This window comes from Schistocerca piceifrons, chromosome 7 (assembly GCF_021461385.2).
Source record: "Schistocerca piceifrons isolate TAMUIC-IGC-003096 chromosome 7, iqSchPice1.1, whole genome shotgun sequence".
Lineage (NCBI taxonomy): Eukaryota > Metazoa > Arthropoda > Insecta > Orthoptera > Acrididae > Schistocerca > Schistocerca piceifrons.
In genome coordinates this window covers 283,537,455-283,554,118 of record NC_060144.1, presented here as the reverse complement: position 1 = coordinate 283,554,118, position 16,664 = coordinate 283,537,455, and the positions used below count along the sequence as shown (strand labels likewise).

The window sequence follows — 16,664 nt, the reverse complement described above, 5'->3', positions numbered from 1 at the left end:
CTGTTCTCCAGGCTGTCCACTACATCCGCCGCCATCAGCGGATACAGTACGTTATCTGCTCAGATTCTCTCAGCTCTCTCCTCAGTCTCCACGCTCTGTATCCTGTGCACCCTCTGGTCCACCGGATTCAGGACTGTCTGCGCTTGCTCCACCTGGGGGGTGTCTCGATGGCATTCCTCTGGCTCCCGGGACACGTTGGTATCTGTGGAAATGAGGTGGCCGATATTGCAGCCAAGGCTGCAGTCTCTCTTCCTCGGCCAGCTATTCAATCGATTCCCTTCGCCGATCTATGGAGCGTTCTATGTCAACATGTTGTTCCTTTATGGCACACGCATTGGTCGACACTTCCCATAATAAATTGCGGGACATGAAAGCTCTTCGTTGTGCTTGGACCTCTTCCTCCTGAACGCGTCGTCGGGAGGAGGTAATTTTAACTAGACTCCGGATAGGGCACTGTCTTTTTAGCCATCGACATCTTTTAAGCGGCGATCCTCCCCCACTCTGTCCCCACTGCTCTCAGCTGTGGACGGTAAGACACCTTTTAATTGAGTGCCCCTATTTTAATCCATTACGCTCCCATCTACAGCTATCGCCTGATATATCGTCGATTTTAGCAGATGGTACGCGCTTAGCCGACCGCGTTCTCAAGTTTATTAGTGCCAGTGAAATGACGTCAGTCATTTGAAGCTTTTTTTGGGGACAACCAACCCCTTTCTGTAGTGGATTTTTAAGCCTTCCTTCTGCTTTTAGTTTCTCCAATTTTATGACTTTCATTCCCATTGCTGCTGGTTTTCAATTTCGGTTTTTTACTGTTTCCTAAGTCACGGACCGGGCGCTAATGACCATAGAAGTTTTGCACCCTAAAAAAAAAAAGGTTTAGAAAACATCGTTCCTGTGAAGCACAACTAGCTCTTTATTCACATGAAGTGTTGAGTGCTATTGACAAGGGATTTCAGATCGATTCCGTATTTCTGGATTTCTGGAAGGCTTTTGACACTGTACCACACAAGCGGCTCGTAGTGAAATTGCGTGCTCATGGAATCGTCTGTTATGTGACTGGATTTGTGATTTCCTGCCAGAGAGGTCACAGTTCGTAGTAATTGATGGAAAGTCATCGAATAGATTTCTGGTGTTCCCTGAGGTAGTGTTATAGGCCCTTTGTTGTTCCTTATCTATATAAACGATTTTGGAGGCAATCCTAGCAGCCGTCTTCAGTTGTTTGCAGCTGACGCTGTTGTTTATCGACTAATAAAGTCATCAGAAGATCAAAACAAACTGCAAAATGATTTAGAAAAGATATCTGAATGGTGTGAAAAGTTGCAGTTGACCCTGAATAACGTGAGTGCTAATAGGAGCTCGTTAAACTTCGGGTACACGATAAATCAGCCTAATCTAAAAGCCGTAAATTCTAATAAATACCTAGGTATTACAATTACAAACAACTTCAATTGGAAGGAACACATAGAAAATGTTGTGGGGAAGTCTAACCAAAGACTGCGTTTTATTGGCAGGACACTTAGAAAATGTAACAGACCTACTAAGGAGACTGCCTACCCTACACTTGTCTGTCCTCTTTTAGAATACTGCTGCACAGTGTGGGATCCTTACCAGATAGGACTGATAAAGTACATCGAAAAAGTTCAAAGAAAGACATCATGTTTTTATTATCGCGAAATATGGGAGAGAGTGTCACAGAAATGATACAGGATTTGGGCTGGAAATCATTAAAAGAAAGACATTTTTTGTTGCAATGGAATCTTCTCACAGAATTCCAATCACCAACTTTGTCCTCTGAATGCGAAAATATTTTGTTGACACTGACCTACATAGAGAGGAACGATCACAAAGATAAAATAAGGGAAATATGAGCTCGTACAGAAAAATACAGGTTTTCATTCTTTCCATGTGCTATACAAGATTGGAATAACGGAGAATTGTGAAGGTGGTTCGATGAACCTTCTGCCAGGCACTTAAATGTGATTTGCAGAGTATCGATGTAAATGTAGAATAAAAGAGCACAGACATGTCGTATTGAATTCATAGTTGCCAAGAAGGGACTTGAGACAATATCTTTTTCTGTCCTGAGAAAAGAACTGGAAACAGGAATTTTACAGTCTGTGAAACAGATTTGTTACCATTCTATTCTCAATGACAACTGTATCATGTCAAGTAGCCGATTTTAATGACAAAACCTTAAAATAGCCAGCTTAAGTCAAATGACATAGTTCCTTCAACATCAGCTATCGTGTGGCAACATGCAAAGAAATAAGGCCTAAATATTACACTCAGTACTAATGGGAGGAACATATAGATCAATACAAGAAGGAAGACAACATACTTCCATTTCAACATGTCATTCAGTTCTGTTCAGAGATTATCAGAGCAGGATTAATTTGATTTGGTGCAATGCATTGAATCCATAATTATTGTGCATTACTTTGACTGCCAGTTGTATAGTCAAACGAATTGGCATCAGAGAGTTCAGAGATGGGGCAGGAAAGTAAGATTTCATGAACTCTGTTAAGAATGTTAGTCTCCTTAGAGAGCAATTAGTTCTGCCTGTCAAATGTTTTTTATTCCAGTCTTTGATCACAATATCAATTCTTTAGATGTTGACCAGTTTCAGTCCGTAATGACCATCCTCAGATCTACAATATACAAATATTTACACCTAGTGAGCAGTGTGTCTTTAGACATAATGTAGCAGTACATATCACAATATACTTTCATACAACCAGGGAAATGTACAGATAAAATACAGTAAAACGTACCTTTTTCACACAATGTCCTAAAGTGATAAGGCCATAATGGCATTGTCAAAACATATAAATATAATCAGCACAGCATCGTAATATAGATCTAAAATAAGATGTAGAATTGGCTACTGAAGTAACAGTAGCTACCAGAAATATGTTTCCCTAAATCCTCCCTAGATGTTGCTTCTGTGGGCTTAGATGAAGTCATCATTTATGCAAAGAACATAATCTGATAAAAACACATTATGTAAAATACATATAGCAGACCTTTAAAATTGATAACTATCATAGAAACCAATTGTGAGACATTAAAAGACGAATACAATTACCCACATAAAATTATTAAGAGGAATTATATGATCCTTTTTATGGTGAATTTATGGTCAATAATTAATATACATAATACATTGCCTGTAGCATCCTATAAATTGCCTATGGAAGGTAAATGTCTATATGACAGCTGAAAGACAGATCAGTCATCAGTGCCCTCTGTTAGGTTGGCTGCCAGGATGTTATGTAGACGCGCACCGATTGTAAGAACTTAACCACTAGAGGGCTTTACATACATCGTGTTATGTCTGCCACGGAAAACGTTTAAGCAACATATTAATTGTCAATAAATAAAATTAATACTAACAAAGAGGTAAAGGGGCTGGCCAGTACTTACCTCAGCTCAGTACAGAACATTCCTAGGATGTAAATTTTCTGTTCTGTTTTGTGTCATCTATCAGCTGTACTGAGCTGAGGTAAGTATTGGCCAGCCCCTCTATCTCTTTGTTAGTATTTGTTTCACATCTTTATATGAGATTTTCCATTAATCAGATAAATAAAATTATATAGTCTGGCTATACATTCTATGAATAGGTAGGACATAATCAGTTTCAGGCTTAGAGCGACTAATGTATGGAGGTAAGGCAAATGCCTACTGTTCTTGACATAAATCATCAGGTGAAGCTAGGTATAAATATGCGAGGCATTATTTGGGTATCGTAATATGTTATCAAATAAACCAAAGTAGGCATTGAGCACAAAATTGCTTTGTCCATTGGGTACTCTAGTGGGCTTGTGCTTTTTGGCTTTGTAAATTTCCAACTCTTCCAACAAGTCAAGCACATGACCCTTCTCTGCCCTGTGTAGAGTTCCCATACAACTCTCAATATTGCCTACAGTGTGGCCGGTTTCTGCCAAATGCAGTACCAATGCATTACCAATGCAGTTTTGTTATGTGCGCCTTGTTGTATGAAAGTATATTGTGGTATGTATTGCTATATTACGTCGAAAGAGACACTGCTCAGGTGTATATATTTGTATATTGTAGATCTGAGGATGGTTATTACGGACTGAAACTGGTCATCGTCTAAAGAATTGATATTGTGATCAAAAACTGGAATAAAAAACATTTGACAGTATTAGGTCATTGTTTGTATACGTAACTATGTCGCAGTTGGTGAAGTTCTGTCTGTTGTCCAGATAGGCTCCCTGTACATCTACATCCACACTCTGCAAGTCAGCTGATGGTGTGTAGCAGATAGCATTTTATGTACCACTGTCATTTCCCTCCTTTATTCCATTCATGAAAGGCCTGCAGGAAGAAAGATTGTTGGTAGCCTTCTTTGTGAGCTTAAATCTACCTAATTTTATTTTCAAACAATGGAAAATCTAGGATGGAATGTACACATATCTGCAGTCTGAGAGAGCTGAAACCACACTAATTTTATTTTCATGGCCTTTATATGAAATGTTTGTGAGAGGAAGAAATATATCTGTTGACACTCATTGGTCTGAACGCATTCTGAATTTAGTGAATTGCACCATGAGGCACAATGTGTCTCTGATTAGCACAAGTGACAGCATACAAATTTCAGAGTAGCTGAGTAGTCAGTGTCAAATATTCACTTATGAGGGCAAATATGTGGAACATAAAAGAAAAAAAATTCAAAAGCGTTGCTCATTGTGCCTTATGTTCCGAGCAAAGTGTTAAGGGATGGAAAAGACCCACCATGGCATAATAGCTGTTAGAAAACTGCTCCTTAAACAAAGAAAGCTTCATCAGAGATTAAAGAGAAGTCAAAACCTAGCTGACAAACAAAAGCTGAATGAGGGGCTGATTGAACTGAAAATGAGCTTAAGGAGATCAATGAGAGAAGCATTCAGTAATTTTGAAAGTAAAATTTTGTCAACTGATATGAGTAAAAATCCAAATAGGTTTTGGTCTGGTCCAGATTTGCGACTTGATTAAAGACTTCGTTGCAGGTAAACATTGCTCTGAATGGAACAAAATCAATAGATGTAAAGGTAATTTCCAGAGTACCCCAAGGAAGTGCGACAAAACAGTTACTGTTTACAATATATAAAAGATCAAGTAGAAAGTGTCAGAAGCTCTTAAAGACTGTTCACAGGTGACGCAGTTGTCTATAAGAAGGTAACAACACTAGAAGATGGGATAAATTTGCAGAATAACCTGCAGAGGACTGATAAATTGAGCATACTTTGGCAGCAGTTGACCTGAACATAAATAAATGTGGCATATTGTGCACGCATAGAAACAAAATCCAGTAGTGTACAATTACACCATTTATGAAGAACTGCTGGAAACAGTATCTACCTTAAAATATCTATGAGTAACTGTACAGGAAGACTTTGAGTGGATGGCAACATAAAAAAATGTAAGAAAAGCAGATACCAGACTGTTTCATAGGGAGAATCTTAAAGATTTCTGAGTACTGTTCATCAATGTTTGGATCCTTACCAGACAGGCTGATAAGAGAGAGAGTAGGAGTGGCACACTTTGTTACAAGATAATTTAGTCTGCACGAGAGCATTACCGAGATTGTCAACGAACTCCAGTGGCAGATGTTAAGAGAGGGATTGTGCTTCATGGATAGGTTTGCTATTGAAATTTCAAGAGGACTCTTTCTGGGAAGAGTCTGACAACATATTACCTCCACTCACATACATCTTGCGAAATGATCATAGCAAAAACATTTGATAAATTAGAGCTAATACTAAAGCTTACAGATAGTCATTCCTCCCACATGACTTTTGCGAGTGGAAGTACTCTCCTCAACACAATGTTATGTTGTGTGCAGCATATGATGTAGATGTAGACCTTTGTTTGCTTGATTAGGCCTTTCTGATACAGGGCCCAACTGATAAGTAATACTACAGTCTCTCTTGAATGAGTTTTCTGAGTAACTTCTTCATGGGCGGACTATACTTTCTGAATATTCTTGCTGTAAATGTGCCTGACAATGCTCTCATTTACTGATCTACCCAGGAAAAACCCTTAACTTACATTCATAGTCATAACTTCAAACTGCCAGTACCATTGTTACTCTATCAGCCACACAAACGCTCACCCAAGTTCCACGTTGGACCATCACTTTTATGAGAAAGGTTACTCTTAAGATATGACTTAACTGCAGCCTAAGGGTTGTTTCCAGAATGAATTTTCACACTAAAATTTCGGTGATTCTACGGAAGCAGTGGATGGGTACTAGCAGGTTTGAAGTTATGAAAGCAGTTGTGCCTACATAGTTGATTTAACATTGTCCACACAAATGTAAAGGTTAAAGTTAAAGCCCCAGGCAACTAATTTTTAACATGCAGAGTGTTTCTTGTGTTCTTTATTTGTTACAAATAAATTATACAGAAATAAACTAAATGCTTTGAAACACATTTAATGTGTAGATGTGATGACTTGTTTTCCAACAGCTGACGGCACTATCTATAGTGTGAAAACATACGAAAAGTCATTAAGAGAACAATATCTTATGAGGTAGTTTATCAGTTGTATAAATGCTTTTAAGCAGCCATGTTGTTTGATTTGCCTTAAGGTACTTGCATTAAAAGGTAATTTTAGTGTTCGTTTCTTTTTGCAGGATTTGCTGTTGTATCTTTTACAGTTAGTTCAGGCACTGAAGTACGAGAACTTTGACAGAATTACTCAAACCTATTCACAGTTGAAGAATGAAATGGAAGAACAAAGGGAGCAAGAGAGACTGTCACGGTAATTATAGCTCTGAGCACGTGGCTAATATTTAAAGTTGCATAAAATACTCTCTCGTAACCTTCAATGCCATTGAAAAAATGTTAATTGTGTTATGTAAAACGGTTGATCCAAAGTTAATGTCATGTAGAATGTAAGAATAACACTCAACTGCAAACTCTCCGTAAAACATATTACAGACAGTGTGCTCACTGCAGAAGTGTCATGTATCTCTAGAAGTCATTATGTGTGTTTCTATTAAGCAGCAGATTTGTACTTTTGTGTCGCTGAATTGCTGAGCTCGACTGGAAAAAACTGGTTGTTGGTCATTTTAATATATGCTGGTGCCTATGGTTAGGCATTTCAGCACCCTCCTAAAAAGAGGGGCTTCGTAGAACAAAGCCAAAATAGTACCCCCAAACTATTCACTGACTCTTATGTTATGCAAGGATTGATCAGTGTACAGAAAAGCACTGATTAAATACCTCTGCATGCAGAGTCAGTTGAAGATTCCCTGTACACCACTCTGCTTCTGCACCAGTACAGCTTAAACATGGGGGTCATGCCAGAGATGTGGAAGAGACTGTGCTTGCAGTGATTGAGTGTACAGGATGCATCCAGCTGCAAATCCTGATTCATGTCGGCACAAATGAGGTGTCCCCCACCCAGAGGCTCACGGTTCTTTCGTGAGTTTGTACATGGCACACATGGGGCCCCAAACTACTGCAGCCAATTCTTCCTTCCCTGGCTGCAATTCCTTTCCCCTGCCCTTCCTCCCTATCTTCGCTCCATCCTTGTTGCCACCTCCTTCCCCTCTCTCGGTGTTCTGATTTATGTAGACCTGGCTATCCACCTGGTTTCCTGTATTAGTTGCAATTTTGTTCCTTTTGTCTGTTCTTTCATCCTTTTTGGCGTTTAGGTCCCCACTTGAGGTTTGACCTCCACTTCACAATTTCCTGTTTTTAGTGTGAGCCATATGGGGAAGAACTCCCTCCCTAGCATCTATGTTGTGGATTCCTCTTCCCCCCTTCCTTCCCCCCTTCCTTCCCCCCCTTCCTGCCCCCCCCTTCCTTCCCCCCCCTTCCTGCCCCCCCGTTCTTCCCCCCCGTTCCTTCCCCCCCCGTTCCTTCCCCCCCCGTTCCTTCCCCCCCCGTTCCTTCCCCCCCCCCGTTCCTTCCCCCCCCGTTCCTTCCCCCCCCCGTTCCTTCCCCCCCCCGTTCCTTCCCCCCCCGTTCCTTCCCCCCCCCGTTCCTTCCCCCCCCGTTCCTTCCCCCCCCGTTCCTTCCCCCCCCGTTCCTTCCCCCCCCCGTTCCTTCCCCCCCCCCGTTCCTTCCCCCCCCCGTTCCTTCCCCCCCCCGTTCCTTCCCCCCCCCGTTCCTTCCCCCCCCCGTTCCTTCCCCCCCCCCGTTCCTTCCCCCCCCCGTTCCTTCCCCCCCCCGTTCCTTCCCCCCCCCGTTCCTTCCCCCCCCCGTTCCTTCCCCCCCCCCGTTCCTTCCCCCCCCCGTTCCTTCCCCCCCCCCGTTCCTTCCCCCCCCCCGTTCCTTCCCCCCCCCGTTCCTTCCCCCCCCGTTCCTTCCCCCCCCGTTCCTTCCCCCCCCGTTCCTTCCCCCCCCGTTCCTTCCCCCCCCGTTCCTTCCCCCCCCGTTCCTTCCCCCCCCCCGTTCCTTCCCCCCCCCCGTTCCTTCCCCCCCCCGTTCCTTCCCCCCCCCGTTCCTTCCCCCCCCCCGTTCCTTCCCCCCCCCCGTTCCTTCCCCCCCCGTTCCTTCCCCCCCCCGTTCCTTCCCCCCCCCGTTCCTTTCCCCCCCCGTTCCTTTCCCCCCCCCCGTTCCTTTCCCCCCCCCGTTCCTTTCCCCCCCCCGTTCCTTTCCCCCCCCCGTTCCTTTCCCCCCCCCCCCGTTCCTTTCCCCCCCCGTTCCTTTCCCCCCCCCGTTCCTTTCCCCCCCCCCGTTCCTTTCCCCCCCCGTTCCTTTCCCCCCCCCCGTTCCTTCCCCCCCCCGTTCCTTCCCCCCCCCGTTCCTTCCCCCCCCCCGTTCCTTCCCCCCCCCGTTCCTTCCCCCCCCCCGTTCCTCCCCCCGTCCCTTCCCCCCCCGTTCCTCCCCCCCCCGTTCCTCCCCCCCCCCCTGTTCCTCCCCCCCGTTCCTCCCCCCTTTCCTCCCCCCTTTCCTCCCCCCCTTCCTCCTCCCCCTTCCTCCCCCCCCTTCCGCGCCCCCTTCCGCCCCCCCCCTTCCTTCCTTCCTTCCCCCCTTCCTTCCCCCCTTCCTTCCGTCCCCCCCCTTCCTTCCTTGCTTCCTTCCGTCCCCCCCTTCCTTCCTTGCTTCCTTCCGTCCCCCCCTTCCTTCCTTCCCCCCACTTCCTTCCTTCCTTCCTTCCTTCCTTCCTTGCTTCCTTCCTTCCCCCCACTTCCTTCCTTCCTTCCTTCCCCCCACTTCCTTCCTTCCTTCCTTCCCCCCACTTCCTTCCTTCCTTCCTTCCCCCCACTTCCTTCCTTCCTTCCTTCCCCCCACTTCCTTCCTTCCTTCCTTCCCCCCACTTCCTTCCTTCCTTCCTTCCTTCCCCCCACTTCCTTCCTTCCTTCCTTCCTTCCCCCCACTTCCTTCCTTCCTTCCTTCCTTCCCCCCACTTCCTTCCTTCCTTCCTTCCTTCCCCCCACTTCCTTTCTTCCTTCCTTCCCCCCACTTCCTTCCTTGCTTCCTTCCCCCCACTTCCTTCCTTGCTTCCTTCCCCCCACTTCCTTCCTTCCTTCCTTCCCCCCACTTCCTTCCTTGCTTCCTTCCCCCCACTTCCTTCCTTGCTTCCTTCCCCCCACTTCCTTCCTTCCTTGCTTCCTTCCCCCCACTTCCTTCCTTCCTTGCTTCCTTCCCCCCACTTCCTTCCTTCCTTGCTTCCTTCCCCCCACTTCCTTCCTTCCTTCCCCCCACTTCCTTCCTTCCTTCCCCACTGTAGCCCCCTTCCACCCTGCTAGGTCCCCAGCACATGTAGCCAGTCTGTGTGATGGGGCTGTTGTGTACCCATATCGCTGAGCCCCCTGACGACACAGGGCTCACACTACTGATACCTGAGCTGTTCCCTCCCCATGTATGCCAAGGAGAGGTTGCTTATCTTCATGGAGCATCGGAACTCCCAGCAACAGCCACTGTGCCAGACAGCTCTTGCTGTGGCTGGGTGGTGCCCATGGGGACAGCCCCTGGTTGGAATGGGTGGTATCAGGGCGGATGCATGGTGCATGAAGTGTATCAGGCTGCGAAACTCTGGCCATTGTCAAACAGCTGTCTCTTGGATTGGTGAAGGATCCTTGAATGCTGCTTCGTATGACATGGCAACTTACCCTTCCCTGGCTACTCAGTGGAAGGAGGGCCAGGCTCACCGTCTTGGGATGAAACCCTTTCCCTGTTACCTCATCTGTACTAGGATGGATGGGGACACATTCACCACCACAAATCCATTGCTTTTCATGGAAAATATAGAGGACAAGTTTGGTGAAGTGGAGTCTCTTAAGAAGATTCGGTCGGGCTTCCTGTTGATCAGAGCTTCTTCTGCCACCCAATCTGCAACTCTTTGTACCTCTGATCATCTTGGCAATGCCCCCGTGTCTATCGCTCCTCACCAATCTTTGAATATGGTCCAGGGAGTAATTTTTCATTTGTTCAATGTATGCATAAGGGTCGCAAAGACAACCTCACTGGTACTGGCAACTTCATTCTGGCTTCTGAGACAGATACCCTCCCAGAGAATGACAAGGTTATGTGCTGCAGATGTGACGTGAAACCATACATCCCTCCACTTATGCGGTGCTTGCATTTTGGGCATATGTCTTCCCATTGTATGGTGGACCCTTTGTGTGGTGACTGGCCATCCACTCTGAGGGAAGCCCCTTCGTTCCGCCACCTGTGTGTGTCAGTTGCGCTGACTGCCACTCCACTCACTCATCGTATTGATCAGCTTACAAGAGAGAAAAGAAGATCCTAGAATACAAATCACTGGATCACCTGTCTTATACTGAGGCTTGCCAAAAGTATGAGACATTCCATCCAGTTCACTATCTTCAACTTTTGCATCTGTTACTTCCTTTCCTCCTCCTTCCCCCCCCCCCCCCCTCCCAATCCTTACCCCAGCCCTGTACCTCTCTCCACTGTCCATCCTCTGCAGTTCCCATGACCTCCCATCAGGTGCCCTCCTTCGGCATCTGCTGGTGATATTGCTCCCTCTCCCCCGCGTCTCAGGCCACAAGACTGTTACCACTGCTCAGCCACAAAGCACACCATCTGTGCACCCCAAAGTCTCTCACTCTCTTCCGACTGTGCCCTGCCCTCGTCCACCTCGGGGGGAGGAGGGGGAGGAGGAGGGGGAGGAGGAGGGGGAGGGGGAGAAGAACAAGAAGAAGAAAAAACATAAATCCCAAGACCCAGTGCCCCCCCCCCATAGATGCCATCTCTCCCCTCACAACCCAAGTCTGACATACTGTTTATGGATGTCACCCCATCCTTGTCAGTGACAACTACTGACTGAGTGACCTAACCTCCTCCTTGGCTTCTTCATGTCTACCTTGGACACTCTCAAACGATCTATCGTCACCTACTGGAAATGCAATGTCTTGTCTCCTCTTGTTATGCGTTCTGTCTCATTCGTCAAGAAACACATTTCCACAATTACCATTCTCCAACATTTTGTGGTTATCAGGCATTCTGTCAGCACTGTGCTGCCCCTGGGGTAGCATCTAGTGGGGTCTGCACTTTGGTTTGCTCTGATGTCATTAGTGACTTGATCCCCTTACGTACCAACTTGGAAGCAATAGTGGTTTGAGTGCAAATGATTCCAGCATCCGTCATTTGCAATGTGTACCTCCCTCCATACAAATGTCTCAAAAATGAGATTCAGAGGAAGTGCAAAATGGCTAAGCAGGGATGGCTAGAGGACAGATGTAAGGATGTAGAGGCTTATCTCACTAGGGGTAAGATAGATACTGGCTACAGGAAAATTAGAGACCTTTGGAGAAAAGAGAACCACTTGTATGAATATCAAGAGCTCAGATGGAAACAGAGTTCTAAGCAAAGAAGGGAAAGCAGAAAGGTGGAAGGAGTATATAGAGAGTCTATACAAGGGCGATGTACTTGAGGACAATATTATGGAAATGGAAGAGGATGTTGATAAAGATGAAATGGGAGATACGATACTGCGCGAAGAGTTTGACAGAGCACTGAAAGACCTGAGTCGAAACAAGGCCCACGGAGTAGACAACATTCCATTGGAACTACTGACAGCCTTGGGAGAGCCAGTCCTGACAAAACTCTACCATCTGGTGAGCAAGATGTATGAGACAGGTGAAATACCCTCAGACTTCAAGAAGAATATAATAATTCCAATCCCAAAGAAAGCAGGTGTTGACAGATGTGAAAATTACCGAACTATCAGTTTAATAAGTCACAGCTGCAAAATACTAACGTGAATTCTTTACAGACGAATGGAAAAACTGGTAGAAGCTGACCTCAGGGAAGATCAGTTTGGATTCCGTAGAAATGTTGGAACACGCGAGGCAATACTAACCTTACGACTTACCCTAGAAAATAGATTAAGGAAAGGCAAACCTACATCTCTAGCATTTGTAGACTTAGAGAAAGCTTTTGACAATGTTGGCTGGAATACTCTCTTTCAAATTCTAAAGGTGGCAGGGGTAAAATACAGGGAACGAAAGGCTATTTACAATTTGTACAGAAACCAGATGGCAGTTATAAAAGTCGAGGAGCATGAAAAGGAAGCAGTGGTTGGGAAGGGAGTGAGACAGGGTTGTAGCCTGTCCCCGATGTTATTCAATCTATATATTGAGCAAGCAGTAAAGGAAACAAAAGAAAAATTCGGAGTAGGTATTAAAATCCACGGAGAAGAAATAAAAACTTTGAGGTTCGCCGATGACATTGTAATTCTGTCACACACACAAAGGACTTGGAACAACAGTTGAACGGAATGGACAGTGTATTGAAAGGAGGATATAAGATGAACATCAACAAAATCAAAATGAGGATAATGGAATGTAGACGAATTAAGTTGGGTGATGCTGAGGGAATTAGATTAGAAAATGAGACACTTAAAGAAGTAAAGGAGTTTTGTTATTTGGGGAGCAAAATAACTGATGATGGCCAAAGTAGAGAAGATATAAAATGTAGACTGGCAATGGCAAGGAAAGCGTTTCTGAAGAAGAGAAATTTGTTAACATCGAGTATAGATTTAAGTGTCAGGAAGTTGTTTCTGAAAGTATTTGTAGGGAGTGTAGTCATGTATGGAAGTGAAACATGGACAATAAATAGTTGGACAAGAAGAGAATAGAATCTTTCAAAATGTGGTGCTACAGAAGAATGCTGAAGATTAGTTTGGTAGATCACATAACTAATGAAGAGGTATTAAATAGAATTGGGGAGAAGAGGAATTTGTGGCACAACTTGACAAGAATTGATAGATTGGTAGGACATGTTCTGAGGCATCAGAGGGATCACAAATTTGTCATTGGAGGGCAGCATGGAGGGTAAAAATCGTAGAGGGAGACCAAGAGATGAGTACACTAAGCAGATTCAGAAGGACGTAGGTTGCAGTAAGTACTGGGAGATGAAGCAGCTTGCACAGGATATAGTAGCATGGAGAGCTGCATCAAACCAGTCTCAGGACTGAAGACAACAACAACCACCTCCCTCCAGGTAGGCCACTTCCTTACATTGCACTATCTACCTTAATCCAGCAACTCCTGCCCCCATTTCTCCTGCTTCGGAACTTCAGTGCCCACCATCCACTGTGGGGGGAGTGCCCCTTCAACGGATAGGGGTATCCTAATTGACCAATGTATCATGGACCACGATTTGTCTCTCCTCATAATGGTTCCCCTGCCCCATTCAGTGCTGCTCATGGCATCTTCTCTGCTAATGATCTTACGATCTCCTCCCCTAACCTACATTGGTCATCCCATGATGACCTTTGTTACAGTGACCACTTTCTGGTGATTCTATCGTTCCCCTGCTGCCACCAGGCAGACAGGCCCCCCCATTGGGTGTTCCGCAGGCCAATTAGCCTTTATATATGTCTGCTGTGAATTTGGCACCTTCCTGTCGAATCCATTGATGTAGTTATGCAAGGCATCTCTGTCAGTATTCTTGATGCTGCTGGCACTGCTGTCCCCCTATCCAGAGCGCCCCCTCAATGTTGAGTGGTACCATGATGGACCAAGGATGTCGCTGTCCAGGGTCGCTGACGGGCGCTGCAGCAATTTAAGTGACACCCTTCACAGACCAACCCTCTCACTTTTAAGTGTCTCCTTGCTAAGGCTCGTTACCTTATTCAGCAGAGTAAAAAGGAATGCCGAAAATGCTATGTTTCCTCACTGGGGATGTATGCCTCTACAGCACAGGTTTGGTCCGAGCTCCGTAGCCTTCTGGGCTGCCAGGGACAGAAAACTGTCCAGGGTCTGAACTTCCAAGGTACTCTGTGCTCTGATCCAATTGTTCTCACAGAAAACCTCATGACACACCTTGCGACAGAATCATCATTCTCTTCCTACCTGCTGCCTTTTTCTAGCAGAAACTCAGGATTGAAGAGACCACCTTTGTTTCATCGTGATCCATGTTGAGCCCTATAATGCAGCCTTCATTGAATGGGAATTGGTGCAGGCTCTTGGCTCTCCACGAGAGACAGCCCCAGGCCCAGATTCCATCCACAACCAGATGATCCAACACTTGGCTGTCCCCCAGAGGCAACAGCTCCTCAGCATTTACAACCACATTTGGCTCTCATGGGTGCTTTTCTATCTCAATGGAAAGACTGTATAGTTATTCATGTCATTAAGCCCAGGAAACGCCCAGTGTGTCTAGACAGCTACCACCCAATTAGCCTGACGAATGTACTTTGTAAACTGCTCGAAAGGCTGGCGAGTCTCGGAGCCTTTTGTCTCCATATCAGTGTGGCTTCTGGACGGGGCAGTCTCCAACTAACCATTTACTCCGATTGGAATCGGCCATCTGACAGGCTTTTATTCACTGCTGGCATCTTGTTGCACTCTTCTTTGACCTATATAAGGCATATGACATGGCTTGGCACCATGAAATTTTAGTTACTCTCCATGACTATGGCTTCCATGGTCCCTTTCAGATTTTTATCCGCGAGTTTTTCTCACCAGCTCTTCCGGGTTCAAGTTGGCACTTCACTCAGCGCCCCTCAGATTCAGGAGAGTGGTATCCCACAGGGTTCTGTGCTAAGTGTCACACTCTTCCTCATTGCCGTCAATGGGGTTGTGACATCTGTTGGGCCATTGTACATTGACGATTTTTGCATCTGGTGCAGCTCCCACTCAGTAGCATCTGCTGAGGACCAGCTCCAAAGTGCCATCCGATGGGCCTCTGCATGGGTCATGATCCATGGCTTTGTTTTCTCCCTCCAAAACGTGGGTTATGCATTTTTGTTGTCGACCCACTGTACACCCCGATCCAGGACTTCATATAGGCAACCAGCTCCTCGATGTTGTAGCACAGTCCCATTTCTTGTGCCTTATTTTTGATAACGAGCTGACATGGCTGCCCCACATTCGCCACCTAAAGACTATGTGTATGCGGAAGCTTAATGCTCTCCGCCTCCTGGCCCACACATGTTGGGGTGCAGACCGTTCCACTCTACTCCATCTTTAGCGTGCTCTGGTCTTGTCCAGACTAGATTATGATACTCAAGTTTATGGCTCAGCAGCTCCTTCCTCTTTGAAACCCCTTGACCCTGTCCATCATTGTGGGGTGCGTCTGGCTATTGGTGCCTTTCGCACTAGTCCTGTTGCTAGTCTCCTCACAAAAGTGGGGATTACCCCTCTACGTATCAGATGGAGCCAACTCCTTGTTTCTTAGGCAATCACTATTCGCCAATTCCTGACCATCCTGTGTACCCTGTGCTCTTTGCCAATGAAGGATGTATCCCTCGTAACACCTGCCCACAGGTGGGATTGCCAGTCGGCATACGTCTGACTTCCCTCTGTCAGGATCTCCATCTCCTCTCACTGGACTGCATCCTGTCTCTTTCTCCCCCATAACACCCCTTGGATGGTGCTTAGACCACAGGTTAGGACTGATCTATTCCAGGGTCCTAAGGTCTCTGTCGCTCCTATGGTTTTCCGGCATCTTGTCTGTGCCATCCTCGCAGAGTTCTAGGGTGCCACCATCTTTTATACTGATGGTTCTAAGACTATTGATAAGGTGGGATATGCACATCTCCTACTGCCTTCGAACACCATTTATTTATTGCCGGGGTCATGTAGCGTGTTCACAGTAGAGCTTCTAGCCATTCACAGGGCCCTCCTTTTTGTTTCTCAGCCCACCCCCCCCTCCACAGGGTTTTAATTTGTTCAGACTCCATGAGCAGTCTGCAGGCTATCGACCGATGCTACGCATGTCACCCTTTTGTCTACGCTATCCATGACCTTTTCTCTGCCCTTGAGCATGCTGCCTGTTCAGTTGTCTTTCTCTGGGTCCTGACTCATGCGGGCATCCCAGGGAATGAACTGGCTAACCGTTTGGCTAGGGAGGCAGACGCTTACCCCATTTACTTTCATGATTCCAGCTGTGAATATGCGGAGCTACGTCAAATCTTTGCCCAAAAGTGGAATGCTATCTGGAGCGCTACTGCTCATACTAATAAACTCCGCACAATCAAGAAGTCTACTGCAGTTTGGCACTCTTCTTTCTGCTCCTCTTGGAAGGAGTCCATTGTTTTATGCTGTTTACGCATTGGTCATACCCATCTCGCCCATTGTTTCTCCCTGCATAATGACCCACCCCCACAATATGGTTGTGGAGCTAGACTGACGATATCTCACATATTTGTGGAATGTGCCCTTCTTTCAGACTTTTGTGTTAAGTATAGTCTTCCTGAGTCCTTAAATTTAATTGTTGAATGCCTGTTGTGGA

General features: G+C 45.9%; 1 protein-coding gene across 2 annotated transcripts in view; it reads left to right on the top strand.

Moving 5' to 3' along the window:
- The window catches only part of LOC124804755 (phosphatidylinositol 3-kinase catalytic subunit type 3), a 93,740-nt gene that overhangs the window by 31,013 nt on the left and 46,063 nt on the right, over positions 1-16,664 (top strand). For both annotated transcript variants that reach the window (XM_047265063.1, XM_047265062.1), the window contains exon 9: positions 6,638-6,765. In XM_047265063.1, the coding sequence (XP_047121019.1) occupies positions 6,638-6,765 (128 nt within the window). The remainder of the gene's footprint in view (positions 1-6,637; positions 6,766-16,664) is intronic.